At 36.6% G+C, this 22,985-nt stretch overlaps 1 protein-coding gene across 1 annotated transcript in view; it reads left to right on the top strand.

The window, feature by feature from the left end:
- The window catches only part of LOC121739353 (inositol polyphosphate-4-phosphatase type I A-like), a 37,830-nt gene extending 22,224 nt beyond the window's left edge, over positions 1 to 15,606 (top strand). The window contains exons 9-19 of the mRNA XM_042131760.1: positions 896 to 1,089; positions 2,716 to 2,831; positions 7,117 to 7,539; positions 9,116 to 9,269; positions 9,831 to 10,015; positions 10,411 to 10,622; positions 11,004 to 11,100; positions 11,505 to 11,691; positions 11,908 to 12,030; positions 12,462 to 12,597; positions 15,136 to 15,606. Coding sequence (XP_041987694.1) covers positions 896 to 1,089; positions 2,716 to 2,831; positions 7,117 to 7,539; positions 9,116 to 9,269; positions 9,831 to 10,015; positions 10,411 to 10,622; positions 11,004 to 11,100; positions 11,505 to 11,691; positions 11,908 to 12,030; positions 12,462 to 12,597; positions 15,136 to 15,268 — 1,960 coding nt within the window. The 3' untranslated portion in view covers positions 15,269 to 15,606. The remainder of the gene's footprint in view (positions 1 to 895; positions 1,090 to 2,715; positions 2,832 to 7,116; positions 7,540 to 9,115; positions 9,270 to 9,830; positions 10,016 to 10,410; positions 10,623 to 11,003; positions 11,101 to 11,504; positions 11,692 to 11,907; positions 12,031 to 12,461; positions 12,598 to 15,135) is intronic.
- The last annotated feature ends 7,379 nt before the right edge of the window (positions 15,607 to 22,985 follow it).

Below are 22,985 nucleotides of genomic sequence, written 5' to 3'. Positions count from 1 at the left end.
GTTGTGCAGTTCTCAGCAACTATTCTCAGTTTAATATTTATTCCACCAAAATAGCCCGTTTAATTATTTACTCCCGTTACCTCATTCTTGGATTAGAAGTTGGAAAACGCAAAACCAGCTTACTCTTAGATTAGGAGACAGTTACTCGAGTAAAATTTTACTCCAGTTTGGTCGAATCCGCCCTAAATAGTTTAATGGCCTATGGGTATTGGCTATTGGGCAAAGCTAAAGTTGTGTAATGCATTATGCAGCTAAGTTGTGTAAAGCTAAATAAGCTTTAAAAGGTATAAAAAAGTTTGATTAAAAAAAAAACATATTATGTGCACACTACACGGCTGTTTTGGGTATTTTGATTGAAGGGGTACCAGGGTTTTAAAAAGCTTTTGACACCAATTTTATTGACACCGCGCGCTATAAACTGAAGTCCACGCGGACGAAGTCGCGGGCAACAGCTAGTATTATATAAAAATTAGACCACGTGAAGGATCTTAGGCTATTTTTGTAGGCTAATTTGTCTGTGAAATTCCTAATATACGCGGGCGAAGTCGCGCGGAACGTCTAGTATAAACTAAGTCGCTAATGGTTGAACTGTCTGAAAACATTGGAATGTTGTATTTACAGAATATGAATTATCTTAAGTATATTTTCTAATATTACTTAGTTGACTACCAAATACCTCATAAGTATCACTGTCTTTATTTAGCGTATACTCGTATATTTAGGTACTTGAATAAAATATCAAGTTTTTGCCTGCTAAAGAACTGAGTAGACCGAAAGTCGACTTAATAAAAATACTAAAGTTTCAAGAAGAAAGCATTTTCAGCGTTTAAATAGTGGTATTCTTTTCCTCCAACCCTTGTTTAATATAGTTTTACATCTAAAATATTATTTTCAGATTGGTTCAACAACTAAAGGGTATAAACTGTCCGAAATCGGCAATCAATTTCGCGATCGCCAACAAAGTGCAGACGGATTATGACAACGTGCTGGCGATGATTCGTCTACGCGATGAAGTCATCATGGATATGGAGCGAATTGTGGTGCTGCTGCAGGCGAGCCAAGTGGATGACGTCATTGATACTGTAGAAGGTAGGTTTAGACCCAGTTTCATCAAGCAATGTTAAATAAATAACGGCTTGTTAAATCAGTTAACGGCCTGTTAGAGCTATCGAGCGTTCCACCATACACTAATGTCATGTCAAATCGCCTAACACGGTGTTAAATTTTAATTCCTGCTGGGGAGGTCCGTTAAATATATAACAGGCCGTTATAATAGTCAAAACAACAACTTTTTAAAGACAATATCCAATATCAATAAAAGAATCTGTTTTGACTTTTGAGTGTTGCCGCCATGTTTCGCCACATCCTTACATATTATTTATTATTTTTCATGTTATGCATAATTATTTATTTTCATTTTGTCAAAAATTCAGACCTCGGATTTTCCTTGACATTGCAAATACACTGACTTGTATCAAAATTACCAAGCCAAAATAAGTAAATAAAAGTTTGTATCATGATTCATGTTTTCAGCTTTGACAGATCATAAATATTAACCTGGTAAATTAAAAAGAACTATTGTAGTGTAACAAATGTATGCGATCAGTGATATTTTAATTTGGTCGCATTATCTACCAGATGACGTATTATACGAATAAGGTGAAAATGACACATTGCAGCCAACATGTCGTATTAAACTTGTACATTGCAATTTCGTCGCCTTATAACAAGAACGAACGAATTGAATGTTATTCACTCGTTGTTCACTTAACGTTGCATTTACTAATCCGCTGTTAAATTTTTACTGTGGGACATAAGTATTTTAACAGTCTGTTTGATTTTCCAAGGTCCGTTAAGTAATGCCTTGTTAGGATTTAACAAACAGAGGTTGGTGAAATTGGGTCTTAGTATCTTCAAACTGTCGTTGAAGGTATGTTTCGTACCGCTATACTCAACCTGCGGTCCGCTGGGACTTTATTAGTGTCCCGCGTGAAGTTAAACCCTTTTAAAATTTACGCCCACCGGCAAAATGGTGCAGTCGTGAAAATATTTCCACTTTTAAATCGCTAATACTGAAGAACGTTATTTCAACCTTAAAAAATGTTGCTTGCGGCCCGCGACAGCAAGACTAAAACGTGTTTGTGGCCCGCATAAAACAGAAGGTTGAGTAACACTGGTGTAGTATCTTAAAACTGTCGTGTCTCAAACAAGCGAAAGTCCTAAAGGCGAACGTTCGCTTGAGACACGAGTCACGACTCACGACAGTCTTAAGAGTCTTAAGACACGTTACAGCTATAGAAATCACAGACAGACTAGTGCAAAACAAATGTTTTGTATTGCACTAGTTTGTCTAAAGAATGTTGTGTCGGAACTCGGAAGTGAACGAGAGCCTTAAGGAGAAGCTACATTGGTATGGTTTATGGTAATGGTGTTGCGTAGTAAGAACAGAGCGTAACATTGTTTAGTCTATTCTGCGTTGCGCTGACGTGCAAGACGTTATCGCATCGTCTTTGTATATTATGTAACATATTATGATATGCCACATCACGTCGCAATATGGCACATTACAATATTCTGTCTATCACTGCTATGGCACGGGGCACCATAACGCTACAATGAAATGAGATCTTTTGTCACAAATCATTTTTGAACTTTGATATATTTCGGACTGGTGAGGAACCCTAACTTGTCAATAATTATCATCATTATTTACAGGTATCAAACGCAAGTCTAAAAGTATGCTAGCTCTATGGGAGCCTGACGTGGTAGTGGAGTCGATGAGTATGATAGGATGGCCGAAGCAGGCATTCAATGAAGAGGCCGAGCTGCAGGTAAACGATGTTGCCATCTAATGAAATAAATACCCGACTGTGGTTCTTAACAATGAGTTTAAGACGCTCCCCCTACGGAAATGCCGTAATTTACCGTTTTCAGAGTCCTATAAACTCATAATTTGAAAGCTACAAAATTATAATAAAAATACAGCAATAAAATCTTTAGCATAATATGAACATTCATTTATCCGTTATTTATTTCCTTTTTTGTTTATTATATTCATGATATCAGCTTCCAAAGTATTACCAATTTATTTAAATTCAAACATACATTCAGTTTCTCCCTATTTAAAAATTACGTTTATTTGAAACACACGCCAATAGATCGACAATTTCATTAACTACATATTTGCCGTTTGAATTTTTTTAGGTCAATTTTGAACTAAGATACTTAAGTAAAAAAAATAGGATTTTGGTGCAATCTCGGCAACGCGGCAAATGTATGGTCAAGGTCGTTTGCTCAGAGGATGGCCTTAATGTAAAGTTTCATCCACTGTATGGTGCTTTACAGTCGTTGCTTTTTCTATTGGAAAATGAGATGATGTTGACATTTGAAAAATGCTAACAGCATATTGATTTCTAAGCTGTATACACTGACCTCCATTATACAAGTACGCTGGACTGATGATACCCTTTGAAATGACAGCTATTTTTGTGCCTATTTGAAGCGGAATCAGCTCCCCCATTATTAGGGATAGGAACTAAATTTGACGTAAAAATGACGTTTGAAAGTCGCCATCATGGCGCCATATTGGCGCTGATAGCAGCAGTGGGAGTATTTGGAACTAATACTATTGATGTACAACTGTCTTTTCTATTATCGATTAAATGTTTCCAGATTCAGATAATGTCGACCATTAGGACAAAAATATTAAATTGAATAATACAAACGCTACATATTTGTATTAAAGATTACAGACTTCCTCTCCGTAATTTAGATTATAAATTAACAACGATTTCATACGTAGATAACGTGAAGTAGCAGTACCTATCTATAATCCATTTATTTTTACCCGTTAGCACTACGAAAAACTAAAAACAAAACTGAAGATAAGCTTCTAACGAAAACTTTGTTGTATTGTATTTTCTAATTTCATTTCTAATATTATCAAAGTAGTGCTAAAGTGTATCGTATTAAAGTTGAATAAGTGTTCTGTGTGATTAGACCCTAACTAATCTCATCATATCTTAATATATATATTTCTTGTGTGCGTGTGTATGTGACTGAACTCCTCCTAAACGACTGGACCAATTTTGATGAAATTTTTTGTGTGTGTTCGTGGAGATTCGAGAATGGTTTAGATTTACAGTTTGGTCTACTGGAAAATGTTTTTTCAATTAATTTCTTATTTATAAGGAGAAGTTGATTTTGGAATGTTTTACATTAGATCCGGCGGACGGCGCTATCATCGCATTCAATATTATTCTATTTCAATTTTAGTTTGTCCTGACAGATGGTGCTACGATTAATTTGAAAAATTTTTTGTTATTCAATTCATGTGCTGATTAAAATATTAAATGTAATTATTTTTTAAAGAGTTTTGAAGTGTGTATAAATAATTTTGTGAATTCAGATGTTTTTTTAATTAATTTTTATTTGTAAGGAGTTTTTGATTTTGGAATGTTTTACATCAGATTCGACGGATGGCGCTTACTCCGCCATTTGTTAACCGATTTTCAAAATTGTTCTTTTGGTATATAGGGTATCATCTCAATTTAGTATTATATTCACAAAAGTGGTGATCTGATGAAGGATCCATAAGTAATGAGGGAACTCCTCAATATTTATAGGAAAACATGTGGTGACTTCGGTTTCGTGAGAAGTATTCTAAGCATATGCTACCAACAAGTAAGATTTTGCACCGAGGTATACCTGGTATACCGTGGTTCGGAAGGTGCTGAGAGAACTCCTGATTCTTTATAGATACAAGTTTGGGAGTTTTGGCGTTGTATTAAGAACGGAAAGCATATGCTACTATGCAAATTACATTCATCATCATCATCACTACCATATTATACTATGGATCGTCCCAATATTATTATAAACCTGAAGAGTATGTTTGCTTGAACGCGCTAATCTCAGGAACTACAGGTCCGATTTAAAAACTTATTTAAGTGTTAGATAGCTCATTTATCGAGTAAGGCTATATCTCTATCTTAGCGTGATAATTCACGCTAAGACTAATTCGACCGAAGAAACTCAGGAAAATGTGGGGAAAACGGGGGAAATATTACAAAGGGTTTATCTCACGAACTACTAGAGCAATTTTTATGGCAATATTTGGCACAGATATAGAGTAGACCACGTGAAGGGAGTAGGGGCATAAGCTATTTTTTATGGGAAAATGTACGGTTTCCGTAAAATTCCTAATTTACGCGGGCGAAGCCGCGCGGGACATCTAGTAATATTATAAAGCGAAAGAGTTTGTTTATTTGAACGCTCTAATCTCAGGAACTGCTGGTCCAATTTGAACAATTATTTCAGTGTTAGACAGCCCATTTTATATATATTATCACGCTGAGACTAATAGGAGCTAAGAAATAGAGGAAAATGTGGAAAATCGGAGGAATGTATAACGTGAAGGATTATAACATAGGCTATTTTTTGTGGACCAATGGGCATTGTCCAAAAAAAATCACATGTACTTTTTATATTTTTGTCCGTTAAAATAGGGTATTTTAAGAATATAAATTAAATAATTTTGAAATTCATTGGCTAGTTTTTTCTCAATAAATTTTTAAAGTTTCGCTCTGACGTCATCATCGGCGGTCAATAATTGACCTCTGCAGTATGTTTTTTCCTTTCAATCTTATTTATAATGGCTGGTTCGTCAAATGCAAGTTCTCATTATGTGAAAGCTGATACGAGAAGCTTACCGAAAGTTCGAAACGTAATGTTGGTCGAATTTATTGCTAATTTAACGCCATTGAAGGTCAAACAAAGGTTAAACATATTTGTTCAAAAATATAAGTAACTTTTTCTTTTATGTACAGAAAAACGATCACTGACCTTATTCCTCGAAATGTTTTTGTAATGAGCAAAATTAAAAAAAAATGGACAATCCCCATTTGTCTGTGTAATTAGATATTTACGTGGGAGAAGCCGCGCGGAAAGTCTAGTAATAATATAAAAGTTCCCTATTTATTTATGGATCTAGCAAGCCAATTTTTATCGATTTACTTTATTTCATTCGATTTTCGCCATTTTGGCGCTGATTGCAGAAGTGCGAGGGAAAATAACTAATTGGGTAATGCGATCCATAAATAAATATGGAACGTTTGAATACATTTTTTTATTAGGGTGGAGTAGGTAAGGTTGTAAATAATAAAAATATATTATGTGCGACACTTTAACATTATATTTTATTAGTTACCGTTACACAGTTACAGTCTGTCAAGAAAGAGTAGACGCTGAAATAAATTTTCCAAACATAATCACGATCAAATGGTAGTTTTGCGCCTTGTATTTTCACAGAGAACGTTTGTACACTTCAAATAGTAACGGCAAGCGGTAGTAGCAATTTTCGGACGCCAACCAGTCCTTTCAATTTTTTTCAACCATAATTCCCGTCTTCCTTCGTCAGACGGAAACCTGTCAATTATTTTAAGAGCATAATATTATGTATTTGATAATAAAAATCGGTTATTGGAGATTTCAATACAATTATTATAGATATCGATAAGTTTTATCGACAGAAAACTCCAGCACTATTGAATTTTATTGTTTATCAAAAATCGGTAAAACGAAGGTTAAAATATGTGGTGAATATGGTATAATAAGATTAGTGCCACATTTTTAAGTGCCTATATTATCAATAAAAGTTTAATATCGTAGAAATGAGCTGTTAAAATCACTTACTTGTGAAATGTAACCCTACATCCCTTTTTGTACCGTGTTTTACATAACATACACCCTTTCATAGTTTAACTATGACCACCACTTATTTATAATATTACTTAATCGCGTAAAACCTTTTAAAATACTTTAAAAAACACGAAAACAATTCGAACGATTAAGCCATAGAGAATTAAAATACATACATGGTTACCAATGGTTACGTCAAATTTAGTTCTCTAACCTAATAATGGGAGCGCTGATTCCGCTTCAAATGGCACAAAAAAAAGTGGGTATCATAGATCCAGCGTACTTGTATAATGGAGATCAGTGGCTGTATATATGTTAGTCTTTTAATGGAAATAAAGTTCAATAATATATGGAACAAATATCTTTAGATAATGCAGAAAAAATGATTAAATATTGCTCATTAGACATTTTTTTCAGACAATGTCATCACTAATGCGTTTAACGGAGCAACTAAATATGTTCGATGCGAATTCTGACTGTGACACATTCGATGCCTCGTCCAGTTCGAGTTCCAAGGATACGTCCCCGACCGTTGACGTTCCAACATTGTCCTCCAGTGCTCACAATATCTTCCACAAGAGAACAGACTCAAACCGAAATACACTAGAAAGGTCCGATCTACAATTCTACAACGACTACTTCAATATCGAGGAACGGAATCGATTCAATTACTCGTTCCGTTCAGTTCGGTCGCCGGTCAGGAGCAAGAACGATAGTTTATCGTTCGATTCGAATAGAACGAGACGAGGGAGTCTGAAGCACGATTACAAGAACTCATCGTTGGAACAAGTGTCGTATAGATGCCTTATGGACAGCCTCAGCGGGGCAGAGAAGAAAAAGGTAAAGAATATTAGCAGAGTACCTACATTACAACGAAACACCTGGAATTTTTTCCTGCGTCTAAGTTTGCAAAAATGTCCAAAAGATAATGATCCATTACGTAATAATATTCAAAATGTACGGCTCTCGCGGGATAAACGAATTTTGCCGTAACGAAGTTACGAGCGTCATTGTAAGTTAACAATATCTCCAAATTTATACAAATTATTTTAGGTTATAAAGTGCAAATTACATTGACTTCCAGCCTTAATATTTAGTGTTAAATCTTTATAAGTAATGTAATTGCGAATTATCAAACATATTTTAATACAGTTTTCGGCAAGTAAAGTATATTCAAGAGAAAGTTTTATCCATATTCTATTCTCTGTAGTCTAGAATAATCTATATCATTAATTTAGTGAAAAATAATGGTCTATAATTTTGTTATATTTTATTACTATTTACTAATATGGTTTCTACGAAAGCTAGCGACTGTCTATTATAAGTTATAATAAAGCCATAAAAATTCCAACATAATAAATATTAAAAAATATATATTATTGTCTGTTGTGAGGACTCGGTTGTAAATATATTTATAAATAATAATTAATAAGCTATGCGAAACGTTTATTGTGTGTGTCTGTGTGTGTAAAGTAAAGTGAATATCTGCTTGCGAATGTGATGACTTGATAAGCTATTATTATTAAGTAGAGCTGTGCCATTGTCATAAGAAACTATAAAATAGTGAAAAAAAAACAAAAAAGGAAAAATTATTGCAATATTTAAGCAAAGTATTTTATAATATTGTGTAATGAAAAATGCAGGCAAATGAAAACAAATGCGAATCATTAAAAAAAGTTATTGTAATTGATTGTTTTGGCAAGGGCGATTTTATTAATTAAGGATGTAGTCTCATAAATTGACTATTAAAAATGTTAACGCTATCATGGTTTAAGTTGAGACTTTAGAACAAAATTATTTTCTAAGTGTGCTCTGCGGAGCGCTGGGGCTCAGCTAATGCCTTGTATACATAATACGCTAGCGATACATAAATTGTTTTTAGAAATGTCAGACACTAGAATGGAGGCAATTAATTCAATGATAAAATCTTATTTATTTTATGGCAACGTTATTTTATCTTTTTTTTATGAAATATGGGGGCAAACGAGCAAACGGGTCACCTGATGGAAAGCAACTTCCATCGCCCATGGACACTCGCAGCATCAGAAAAGCTGCAGGTGCGTTGCCGGCCTTTTAAGAGGGCATAGGGTAATAGGGGAGGGTAGGGAAGGGAATAGGAGAGGGTAGGGAAGGAAATAGGGGAGGGTAGGGAAGGGAAAAGGGTAGGCGATTGGGATCTGATTTGTTATTAAAAACAATTTGAACTAAAATCATTAAAACTTAAAATTATAAGTTTGATGAAATATTCTCTGTGCATTTGCAATCTTTTCTATTTTATTATTTCCATCACAAACATATAAAAATATAAACATTCTCTTCATATATATTATTCTATTTAACCTGACATTGTATTATTATTTTCTTTTACCATTTAATACATAAATGATGAAAGTAAAATAAAATAAATGATTTCAAGGGCTCCGATAAGAAAACCGACACTATACCCAACGCTGTCGATGAGGCCATGAAGAAGAGCAACTTGATCCAGCTGAAGAGCTTTGGAGAAGATTTAGAGTCATGCTGCAATTCCTGTCTTGATGCAGCCATCCATCTGTCATCTCTGAGCAGAGGTAAATTCTATAGAATTTATAAGTTTAAGATCCTAGCGCCATCTTGGTTGGATCGCAATATAAAGAGCCACCTTGATGAACACATCAAGGCAACAGCGTTGTCTCGTCACAACGGAATGACGTAGTATACGCCATTTGCCCTTATCTTCGTTAAGTCGTTTCTTCAGCGATGGCGCACAAAACATATTATACAAATCACGTTTGTGCTGAAAGTAACCACATCACGGTGCGTAATATTACGAGTCGCGCCGCGCTAGCTTGAGCCACGCGCCGTCGAGCGGCGCGTGAGTTGCGCCGCGCCAGCTTGAGCCACGCGCCGTCGAGCGGCGCGTGATATTACGCGCCGTGAGGACGGGTAGCGCGGACTCGCCTGTTGGCTCGTGTACAAATCGGCTCGGCGCGGCGCGGCTTGTGATATTACGCGCCGTGAGAAGTCAGCAACAGTAATGAGACACGAGTGCTAGTCTCGAGCGCTAAAATGTAACATATTTCGCTTACGGCGTGACTTTTTAATGTGTATAGCGTTATTTCTGATGTGACTGTAGTCTATCATATTTTCAGCGAAAACCGACGACGAGATAGACGGCCTGCGCGCGTTGATACACGCGTTTGAAAAGACGAGCGAGCGTCTAGTACGCTGGGAGCGAGTGTCGCACGCGTCGTTCAGACTGTGCTGCGAGCTGCCCAAGTGTTCCAGAGACCACGCCGCATTACAGACGAGACGGGACGCGTGCTTCTCGCAGGCTGTGAGTACAATAAGCGGGGTAAGGGGCAACTAAGACGAGCGAGCAACAAAGCGCTAATGGTTAACAATTTTTTTAACTTTCTCACCATTTACAAACTGATTATCAACATTGGACTTGATCGCTCCGACTTGGATTATACCCGGACACTTTTCAAAATCCCAGCCGGACCGTCCCCGGACGCCTTCCAAACTGGGACCAATTCGGAGAAATCCGGAATGGAAGCCCTTTGTATGTAGATAGGGTTTCTTACATTTTATGGCGCTAAAGTTGGACCTTTGTATGTTTAATCTCTATCGCTTTTATCCTGTCGTTTGTGGCGCCCAATGTACGAACTCCATCGAAATTGGACTAAAATGACATTAAGTTTCTTAAAAAATAACCCATACATATTTCAGCTGGCCACAGTAACATCGGGCCTACTATGCTGGTTCTGCTCAACTCCCTGCGACATAGTGGTGAAGGTGTTGACATCAGACCTGGGTCCACTGTGTCAGTTCGAGGGTCTACTCAGTCTGTATGCTGCTGAGAAAGCCATGTGGGGCGATATGGTGGTGGCTATAGAGGATCTACAGACGGTGGTGTTTACGCTCACCAAGGTTGGCCACAGGTAACTTTGAATGTTTTTTTATTATTTTTAACCCGCAATAAATATTTTTATCTTCCATAACCCTGGTTATAAGATTGTTATGTTTCTGTGTCTTTGGTATCGTAGAGTCCCAAATGAGCCGATTTAAGTATATTTCTGTAATATAAGTAGACACCGTCAAGTGTTATCAATAGCTATTTTTACAACCAGAACCCTTGACAGCAATCGCATACATATATAGATGTATGCGCAGATATTCGCAAATGTTGCAAGATAGATCCACGCGGAAGGAGGCGCACACAAAGCTAGTCATATAACATTAATACGTCCGTTCTTTCCTAGTTTCTAATCAATATTAAAATTGCTGTATAAATTGTGGATTAATTTTAATTGTTATTTTAGCAATATGTCGATACCACAAGTGAGCGGTACGAGAGGATCTCTGAATGTGCAAATTCCAGTTTCGGATTCGTTGTACGGAAAATTCACAGATAAAAAGGTTACCATTTTTTTGCTACTGCTACGAAACTTAGCTCAGTTACAAAGTAATCGACTGTTAAGTGTCTGTTCATGAGACGTGACTACTATTATTTATTATTATCTTTTTTGATTTATAGTATAGTTGAATAATATTGTATATTATATACAATATTATTATAAAATAATATAATAAGAATAATATATATATTGTATATTTAAAGGAAATTTTAGATTTTAATCACTACTTTAAGTATGCCATAGCTTCTTAATATCAAGTAACTCTAAATGTGCGCGTCCACCGATTCGGAATCGGAGCGTACGGAGCGGGCGGCTTTTTATTGGTTTCTATGGTACTGCGGAACGTCATTTCTGCGCCTGACAAATTATAAACGATTTTTTATTTTTCATCTTTACATTTTTCAGCAACTAAGTTTTACAATAACGGCGGTATTCTTCAACATCGGTATCAATGAGAAGGCAACTCTCGCAGAGGCGCTTGGCGAAACAACACCACAGTTTCATTCCAACAACGATAACTTAGATCGACTCAACAAATACTACCACAAATACAATAAGGTGTTTCCGACTGACCATTCGGCACCTAATAGAGGTAGGCCTTAATAGTCTTAACACAGTTTTCAAGGAACTTATAGGATAACTAACACTGTACAAGCTAGATTGTTTAAATATTATACCACAGATTACTAAATACTAAATAATAAATTTAATCTGAGATTAAAGGAGCTATTACTAAAATACTAAATATGTCTGTTATGACATCTCATTGCCAACTTTTATTATCTTTTTATCTATTATTTCCTTACAGCGTCCTCAAGAACGAAACCGCTAGAAGACGTTATGGAACAACTACGTATAGTTGTCCATAAAAAAGTACCAAAGAACGTAGAAGTATTACATTTGGGAGCGCTGGCTACTAGACTTATGAATGGTAAATATTTTCAAATCTTATATTTTTACAGCAAAAAAAAAAAAACAATCATTTGAGTAGTCAATTATAGTTTTTAACTATCGATCATCTTATATGAAAGTCAAAAACCAGAGACAGAACTGCAGCATATAAAAATTGAAAACTAATAAAATATCTTAGAATATCGTTATCACAATAACCATTTTTTACCTTGTGTAATTCGTTTCTTATTATTTTTCATTTTGACATCAAGTACTGAACTTCACTAACCAGCTAACAATAAAGATTATGTTAAAGCGTGACTAAGGGCCTGTTTCACCACTTTCTGATAAAGTGCCTAATAGGCTATTCACAACTTTTTTGACAGATTCTCCATACTTTATCTGTCAAGTTAATTGGTGGATAGCCTTATCAGGAAGTTTTATGTGTCTCATTCTTAAATTTAATTACAGGAATAAGGTTTACGTCGTGCAAGAGTGCCAAAGACAGGACGGGTATGTCAGTTACTCTAGAACAGTGTTCGATACTGGCCTCAGAATATCATTTAGCTGAACACGAGATGAAGAAAGCGTTGAATATTATGAGGAGGTAAGTAGGCTGTAAAACACAATTGTTAAAATAACAAATTATGTTTAAAATACTATAATTAGTATTGACTCTGAAATAATGGTGTATTTCTATGAAGTGGTCCCAAGATATGAGCTGACGGATCATGTTATTGCTTTGTCCTTTGGCGTCTGAACCACAGGGGGCTTATATGTGAATTCGCGGCTTCTTCTAAGTGTCTACACACTAGGCCGAAGTTATGCGGTAAATTCCGCATGATTACGTCCCAATAGGCTTGATGACTATTTTTTTTCTTATTGGTAATTGAAAGAACCTTAAAAAATAGAAACATCGCTGAAAGAATGACTCTGATAGCTTAAAAATTCACCAAGATATGACAATTCAAACATCTCATAAAATAAACCTGCCCGAAACGCTCCTACAAAATGCTACGAAAGACTGACGTCACTCTTTCGTAGTTTGTACGCATCGGGAGAGAACTTTGTTCGATAGGTATATTAAATATTGCGTTTATGAAAGTGGTTTCATAACAAAAGTTACTTTTAATTGCATAAGTTATCAATTGGTATACAAATATTAAGAAATTTAATTGAAAAAAAAAATTGACTTGATTATCTAACTTTGAAGGCGCATAACAAAAAAAATAAAAATGCTATCGAGCTGAAATTTTGGGAATACTTATTGTTCACCGTGATTTCTTTATTTTATTAACAAAATTCGCTAATCTTTGACCTTGTCATCATCCCTATTTCATACGCATACGCGTATGAAATTGCATAGCATAACGAAGTCCAGTTCCGATATCATCTTGAGGGTAAGGCCAAATTAGCCTTGGAGAAGCTTGGCGTTCTTAACAGAGCGAGACAGTACTTCAGTCCGGACCAACGCCTACAACTCTACAAGGCTCAGGTTCGGCCTCATATGGAATATTGTTCTCATCTCTGGGCAGGGGCGCCAAAATACCAACTGCTCCCTCTGGATCGTATCCAACGAAGGGCTGCTCGAATTATTGACTGCCATAGTGTTTCAAACAGCTTGGACCCCCTGGAATTACGCCGAGATGTAGCTTCACTCTGCATCCTTTATCGGTTGTATCACGGGGAGTGCTCTGAGGAATTGTTCGGAATCATACCACCTGCAACTTTTCGCCATCGTCCCACGCGAAAAACATACCATCCTCATTACCTTGATGAGTGGCAGTCTTCCACAGTGCGTTTTTCGCGTAACTTTCTGCCGCGCACTGTAAAACTCTGGAATGAACTGTCACCAGCAGTATTTCCGGACCGATACGACCTGCAAACCTTCAAGAAAAGAGCGTATTCCCTCTTAAAAGGCCGGCAACGCACCTGCAGCTCTTCTGATGTTGCGAGTGTCCATGGGCGACGGTAGTTGCTTACCATCAGGTGACCCGTTTGCTCGTTTGCCCCCTTATTTAATAAAAAAAAAAAATACAAATACGGACGGAACGCGACGGAATAGTGTGTCATCGGTAATTCAAAATACATTGCAGGCGGAATCATGCGGAATTTACGCCGCGTAACTTCGGCCTAGTGTGTTTAGACACTGTCTGTCCAGATGAGGCGTTTTACGCGCGAAGTGTATACGCGCGTTTCAATTTCTATAGGCTGGTTTTATAGTTAAGCGTTTCGGCAGCGCCGTTGGAGCGCGCGCGTTCTAAGATGTAACGAACATACGGGCGAACGGCGCTGCTCAAGCGCGCGACTTAGAAACGCAACTACTACCCCCATACATCTTCGAACGCGCGGCGCTCCAACGGCGCTGCCGAAACGCTTAACTATAAAACCAGCCATAGCGTCCAGATAACGCGTTTTACGCGCGTTTTTACGCTACACTAGACTCGGAAGTTATCACGCTCCAATCAAATACGTTCATTCGCCACGGTCTCGCGCGTAGTACTGCTGCAATGGCACCCAAGTATCTCGCGTCGCTCGCACGTTTTATGAGCGAGTCTAGACTCTAAAGTCCCGCTCATTGCAAGCGTTTTACGCGCGAGTAAGAAAACGCGCGTAGGCATCTGGACGCGATATATGTAGCTCTAGTATCTTGGGTACGCGCGTAAAACAGGCGAGTCGCTCGCTCGTGCGTAAAACGCCTCATCTAGACAGGCTCTAACTTGGTCCCATTTTCATGACAAGATTTTAAATTATCATCACTTAAACATACTATTATTTTTTAAAAGAATCTGTAAATGTTTGGATTAGTTCGAATCTATAGTTCGGTCGAAAAACAGGTGGAAAAACATCCATCGCCCATCGCTACTTGTCATACTCGTGCATTTAAAATTTAAATATAGATTGTAGTCCCTTCGCGTACATGTGGAAGAAATATAGCATTTATGTGGTAGTGAAAGAGACAATAGCGATCATGGGTCTAAAGGTGACTTTCCGATCTTTGAAATCTTCAGCCTAGTTCATAAAGTGGCATTTTATTTAAATTTTTGTCCATCGCGAGCGCTTGCGGTGAAGAATTCACCACCGCCGGTCACCTTAAAACCAATTTTTTGCAACACACTTAAATCAAATACTCTAAATATTACAGCGAGGGTTGTCGCAGAGAAAACACATTCAAAAACATCAACGTACGAAAATACGCGTTTACAAAGAAGCAAGTGATGGCGCTGCCACTCGACTACAGACCACCTGCTGGCACGTACGGATCGTCACAGACCTAAGACTAGTACACTGCCTTGTAAAAACTGTACTTAAAGAAAGCCATGTTTTTGGGAAAATAAGTGAAATGGTAATACTGGTAATATAATGTATGTTTCAAACTTACAAGATGTTAAGTTTTTAAAGGTAAATGAAATGTTCACATCACATTATATACTGTGATCTACGAATAATATAGTTTTTATTATTCTTAGACTGTGATTTAAAAAAAATGTGGTAAGTGGTCCATGCATTGGATTGTTATTGTAAGACGCCACGTTCATTGCGTTTTCGCAGTGTCAACGTTTTAGGGCCAATCTACACGTACCACAACCACACCACATCGCAACGACAAAATGTCGTCGAGCAGTGGTTACGCGTGAATGGTGTCGCTGCAGTTTTTTGTAGTTGCGTTGTGGTACCGACAAAATGCCGACAAAATGTCGCCAGTGGTTGCGATGTGGTTACGTACAAAAGTCAATGAAACTGAAGGTGGGGGGGGGGGGGGGGGGGGGGGGCAAAAGCGCGGACTGTCATTGCATCGATGCAACGTTGTGGTGGTCGGCCGTTGTTGCGATGTGGTTGGTATCAACGACGACTGCAAAATGTGGTAAGTGTGAATGGTCCAGTTCATTTACAATACGAAATATACGCCCGACTACGTGGTGTGGTTGTGGTAACGTGTGAATTGGCCCTTACACGAATTTTTATGATTACCACATTGTTTCGGATTCCGCTGTTCGTGTTAGGCATGGGAGAGGCTAATTATACTACATAATGACTGGATAATTCTGTATATCTAAATATTTACTGCATCGGAAGCAAAAAAGTGGGAGTGTCTTTGCGCTGTCACTGTCAATTTGCCGCGTCGTCGCAACGCACAATGTGTTAAGGTGAGACCGCACTACGCGACACTACGTAGCACGTTCCATGGCACTGCCGTTTTGTGTTGTGTAGCGCCGCTGCCATGAAGTGCAGCTTAGCTTATACGATTTCATACGAAAAATAATTAAAGTGAAAAGTCGCGTCGCCTTAAAGGTGAAACTGCATTAGTGCAATACGAAAGGACGTGAGTCGTGACACTTTACTTTCGTAAAACTGATGTTTTTAAAACTTCAGATTCAAGTTTGTAAAACGTCAGTTCTAATGCTAAGTAGGTACGGTTTCTCGATAGTTATTAACTCTAAATTGAGTAAAAATTAACGTGTGGACCGCAAAATTCACAGCTCGAAGGCTCGCATTGAGCCGGCTCGATGGAATTAAATAAACCTAATTTCCTTAAAACTTACTCGACGCGAGTGTTAAGCGTGTGAGTTTTGCGGTCCACACGATATTTTTACTCTATTTGGAGTAAAACTATCGAGTAATGCTGAATATGTGGACGAAAGCCCAAGCCGAGGGTTTTACTCGACGTGATTGGTCGATCGAGTAAAACCGTGTTTGAGTACTTAGTATATGGAAGTGAAGTATCGCGTCGTATCACACTAGTGCGGTTTGCCTTTATTCCGTTTCGATGACATAAGCCGGCCCCTAGACGATCAATTGTATTATGCAATATCACGCTTCAATTTTATTGAACAGTTTATTTGACAATTAGATTGAAGGGGCACAAATCACAATGTTCAATATCAACCCTAGATGGCCAATAATATTACGCAATACATGAAGTAAATATTGCGCAGTAAAATTGATCGTCTAGGGGCCCGCAACGAAACTGAGTGATGTGGCCTCGTTAATAAATGCTCTCGATAAAAGTAGAGCTCGTTCGTTTTATAATTGAATGGATTTGAATACTACTTAAGATTTCTAGTCTAGAAATAGATCTATTAGTCGTTAAAATCACAATGTTAGTTGTATGTTAGTGTTTATCACGTTATAGTACGTTGTCGGTTATATGATAGAACAACGATTTTGTGAGTCACTGTTAATGTTCTTTTATGTTCTTTTTTTAGTTTGAAGTATAAATGCTATAGTTGGGAGTAGTTCACCGTTTATAGAGCATTTTTTGAAGTGGCACTTTTTATAACGTGATTTGTATCATGGTTGTTATTAAAATTTGGTAGCATATTATGGTATCAGTTCAGAATTTAAAATAGAATGAATAAAATAGTTGATGTATTGATACTTAGCAAGTTAAAGGCTAGTTTTAAATAAAAGCACTGCTTTTTTGTTATATTTTAAGTACAATTTTCGTAAGTAATAATTTTTTAACATCACATACGGTCACAATTTATTACAGTGCAGTATGATATTTGTGTTAGGAATGAATTCTTAAATAATTTATATTTTTACAAAATGTTTGTCATATAGTGCCAACAATGCCTGCTTTACCTTATACATATACAATTTTGCTCTTAATGCGTTTCTTTTACTGGGTTCGACTATTTGTATACAATTCTAATTTTTTTTTATTAGAACTCAACCAATATCTTATAAGCATTAAACCAATGTAAGTACTATTTTTGAGAAAGTACTACCTATTTTTACCTTGTCATCAAATTCGACTGAATTTGTCGCTTCTTTATATCTGATATCTGTCATCTAACTTTTCCAATGTAAGTATCAGGCAAAGTCGGTAACATCATGTTTATAAATTCTGAGTTATTACTTTTATTAGTATTTTACTAACGTATTTTATAATAGTGTATATGATACACTTACATTCCATGAAATCCTTTGAAACTCGGGTTTTAAAGATTTGCACAAAGATAATTTTGAATTATTTTCATCATAAACATGTGCCAATATAAAATATAAAGAAAAGTTTCTCTATTCAAATGTACTAAATTTATGTTAAAGATAAAATAAAAGTTGCACTTATTTATAAGCTAGCTATTTTTTTAGTAAATAAAATACTTTTTAGTAATCAGAACTTAAGTTTCTGAATGTGCGCCTATAAAGCTTATTTTGTGTTTTTTTCTAAACGTTAAAAAGTACCTATTCTCGTGTTGCCAAAAATAATTTATTTTTACTACTTGATGACCTATTTCAACCTTCTACTATACTTAATTAGATAATTAGGTATTTCAGTTTTTACAATATACCTATAGTTTTACAATTTACATACGGTACAATATTATCAATAGGCTACTTGATCATATTTGTACATAAATAATAAGTATAAGCTTAAAAAGATATATAAAATATATTTTCTTGAATAATTCAAATAAAACATCAGTTTTATATATTATCATAATTTATTCTCCAAAAGTTTTTAACATTACAAATGAATTCTCATTACTTATTTAATTCGTTTCGATTTTTTTGACACTTTTAGACTTGTACGTTTAGCACGTAAAATTTTTCAATAAAGAAAGTATAAAATACAAAAAATATGACGGACAGTGTTTTCGGCGCCATTTAAAACGCATATTTTTCAATCAACATTTTTATGGGTTTCTACTGTTTAAAATATTAAAATATTAGTTTTTTTTGGTGAAAATGAATGATTAAGAAGCGATTAGCATGAAGAAAAAAGTAGGTCAAGTAGCCTATTATTATTATTACTGTATTATGTCTAAATTTCTACTATTGAAGTTTATGGACAACTATGTTCATGTATGTAATTATTTACTAACCCCCTGTACTTGTATAAAAATAACACTGTATACAGACGTTTTAGTTACACAAAAAGTTTTATTCGTAAAATCGAATACTTTTTATATTATTTTTTTAATGGAACGTAGACCAAATTCTTCCATCGTAGATGCCAACTATATAATATTTTGTAAGTAGTACTGTATTTGACGATGTAAAGTAGTCTATACCTAGGATGGAAATAGTATTATTAGTTTATACTCGAAAGCTATCCAAGATAAAAAGCTTTACGATTAACGGCGCATTGTCATTGTAACAGACAAAGAAAAAGATTTTCTATGAATTGTGACCTTTGAGTAGCGTTTGAGAACTAACCCGTCAAAGTTTTGCGATTAACGGCGCATTTAGAGAGATTTAATGATTACTTAACTATAAGGGTAAATTCAGACCGGAACGCGACGCGAAGATGCATTTCTAAATTTGTATGGATTTGACAGATTTCAATTGCGTGAGACGTCACGCCAATCTGTCAATTTAATACAAATTTAGAAATGCATCTACGCGCGCGTATCTATGCGTGATCGCGTTGCGGTCTGAATTGACCCTTAGTGTCTAAACACACGATGCCGCAGATACGCGGCCGAAGTTCGTCAGATTACGCCTGCGATGTATTTTAAATTACCGATGACACACCATGTCGAAATTACGTCGCGTTATAGCGTACGGTCGAACTTCGGTCGAGCGTAAGTTCGGCAGCGATTCGGCGGTAATGTTTTTTTTCGGCGTCAATTCGGCGGCTTTCGAGACACTGAATACTCGGACAAAGTTACGCAACTGAATTTCTGGCGCGTAATTTCGGCTCTTATCGTGTTTCATATCAGCCGAATACGTCGGAACGTAATATCGGCCACGGAACTTCAGCCGCGTATCGGAACGGAACTTCAGTCTCGAAATCAGCGGGCAGCGGGGCGGGAGCGGCGGCGGCGCGTGATAATGTCTATACATCCATATAAATCTATATTTATATGGATAAGCCGTCTAGTAGGTACGCGCCGCGCCGTAAATCACTGTCTGATGTCTCGTGCCGCCGCCGCTCCCGCCCCGCTGCCCGCTGATTTCGAGACTGAAGCTTCATAAATGACCGATTGGAAAGGTACTTACGGAGTTTATGTCAAAATCTTTATTAAATTAAACACACTGCCGTACTCAGAGTGGAACATTAATTACTTAAATGTAATTAATTCAAAATTTTGACATAAGCCCCATACATTATCTGTCAAACTCTTCATTAAATTGAAGGTTAATCATATAAATGTCTCTGAGTACGGCGGACAGAGTACGTCAGTTAATGTCTTGGCTTTTGTATGGTATGTATAATGTATATGAAATATGAATTATTGTATTCTCTTGTATGGTTGTAATATAAATATGTATACTTGTTATAATTTATAATATAAATGGGTGTCAAAAAATTTGTAAATGGGTCGTTTAGATACGTCGTGTAAATTAAGCACATTAAAAAGTGCAGGGTAGTGAAGTTTTTAAAGTTACAAAGTTGAAAATTCAACTGATTGAAAATACTATGTATAATAAAGAAGAATGTGATTTTACCTATTTAATGTTATGTTAAAATTCAAGTCAAACGTAATAAGAGGCTCGATTTGTACAATTTGAAATATGTAATAAAAATCCAAAAAGGGAATATAATTATATAAATGTCAGAGCAGAGGGCGCTACTGGCTATACTGCACAATGCACATACAGTAAATAATCCAACATGTTGCACACGTCATATCTTTGCAATATGTATAATATTATATTGCAATTGATGAAATATAATTGCAAACATGGGAGTACATGTTGCCCCCCCCTGGCACCAGAACCTGGGTAATTTCCCCCCCCCCCCTGGCCCAGAACCTGGGTACGCCCATGATTGCAAAGATATGACGTGTGCAATATACAAACACTTTCCAAAATAATTTAAACACAAGCTAATGAATATAGGGAACAGCTGAAAAAATATTACTTACATACGATCGCAAAACTTTTTGTTTACTGTCTATGCTCTAGCGTCAAATATTATAATATCATAGTCAAGTAAATCGCGCCCAATGCCAATTTAGCCATGATATTAAATATTATTTTATAATAATGTATACAATAGCCAAGTAATATATTTATTATTGGGCGCTTATATCTTTAAATAGTTGTTATATAGGATGAAATTCCTCGTTCATATGCGCCCAAATACTTAAGCGATTTTCGAGTACGAGTAGTTAAAACTTAGGTTAAGGTTATGCGACCACGATCAAAATGGCTCTCGGGACGAAAATTGTCGACAGTCATTAGTAAGTTGGTTTTCGGAGTATGTAAGTTTGTAGTCTTCCTTCATATTTGTCATATTATTTTTAAGCGTACAATAATAACGCTTATTTTATCAATGCACCATCGAGGAAATTGGTTCCTAGGCAGTTGACAGGCCAACCTTATTTGGTCGGATCATGTCAATTTAATGTTAATTGTGATCTGTCGGCTGGGTTTGACTTAACGCGACCAAACTACGTAGGTCCCCCATCTGCTTAGGAATCAACTTCTATAGTACAGTCGCGGCCACATGTGGTGTACCATTTTGAACGTTATTGCAAGGTGTCAAAGTCGAAAAGTGATACAACGTTTTCATATAATATGGATCGATTTATATGCGTCCGCGCGAACGAGCGGTTCGGCCGCTACACCGCGAGATCACAAGCAATTGTATGTAACTATTTATTTAAGTAACGGCGCGGTCGCGCCCCTACTTTGATGGAACCTTCAGATCACGATTGCTTGTGATCTGGAGGTTCCATATTATTTTATTATGATATTTTAATTTGTGTAGATTTCTATCTTTTTAACCTGTAAGTTAATTTATATTATAAGTAATATAAAAAAGTTATAAATCTCCTTACTTTGCAAAATATGTTTTGTTACTTCATTGTTATCCACATAAATTGTGATTTTTCTTCGAATGTTTTTAACAAAACGCTGCAATTTTTTTTGTATCGACAAAATGACAAAAATTCGTATAATTTGAGTGCCTCGAATATTGTGTTTAAGATTCATTATTCAAATAAGTAAATGAGTGATGCTGATATGACCTGCAAGGATGATTTTGCGCGTGACCAAAATCAGCACAAATCCCGCCATCTTATGAATTGTGTTAGGGCGAGAGCCGAGACCGCACTAAAACGACAACGCGACTCTTCACGTTTCATAAAACTGTGTGCCGAGTGCGAGTTTTTTGTTTGACATTCGATCGTGAACGCGTTTGGCGTTTACTAAGATTTTTTATGGCAGCTGGGCTCACTCCCGTGAGCATCGCTAGGTGGCGCTGTACAAATCCCTTACAAAATCCTAGTAAACGCCAAACGCACCAAACGCGTTCACGATCGAATGTGAAACAAAAACTCACACTCGGGCCTCAGATGTTTCTAAAATGTCATGATTCACGTTTATAAAACGTCAGTTCTATGAAACATGAAGTGTCGCGTCGCGTTGCTGCTGGCTGCTGCGTAGTGCGGTCTCACCTTAATTTCAGAAACAGCCGTTATTACCTACTGGTAATTTAAATAGCATTTTATGGCAGAACTTAATCACTAAAACTATTTTTCGTTTACCTTTTTATGGCATAATAACGTATTTCCATGATAATTTACGGACAAAAACATCCTTGCAGGTCTGTACGATGAGATATTATGTAGTGACAGTTGGGGTAAGAATGTGCCAAGATGGTCAGTGCCATACAGTGGTAGTTTTTTTCTTCAGGCTCGATTTATTTGTGTCCGCCAGAACGCGCGATTTGGCGGCTAAACCGTAAGATCACAAGCAATAATTATTGCAAATGACAGTGCGACCGCATCGTTACATACGATTGCTTCGTGCTTGTGATCTCGCAGAGGATCTGGCGCTCTTCACTATATAAATGTAGCTACAAAACAGAGTGATAATACTTTACAGTTCTATAATATCTAATAATATCTATGGACGCTTCACACCACGTCAGTCTGGCCCCGTGGTAAGTACCTGATGGACTTGTGTTACAGGTACCAGACAACGGAAATATATTTAATACTTTTTATATACTATATATATATTTAAGATTTTTATTATATGATACACATATTTAATACACATCCATGACCCAGGAACTTTGAAAACTTTTTG

This window comes from Aricia agestis, chromosome Z (genome assembly GCF_905147365.1).
Source record: "Aricia agestis chromosome Z, ilAriAges1.1, whole genome shotgun sequence".
In the NCBI taxonomy this organism is placed as follows: Eukaryota; Metazoa; Arthropoda; class Insecta; order Lepidoptera; family Lycaenidae; genus Aricia; species Aricia agestis.
This window is presented reverse-complemented; position numbering and strand designations above follow the sequence as displayed.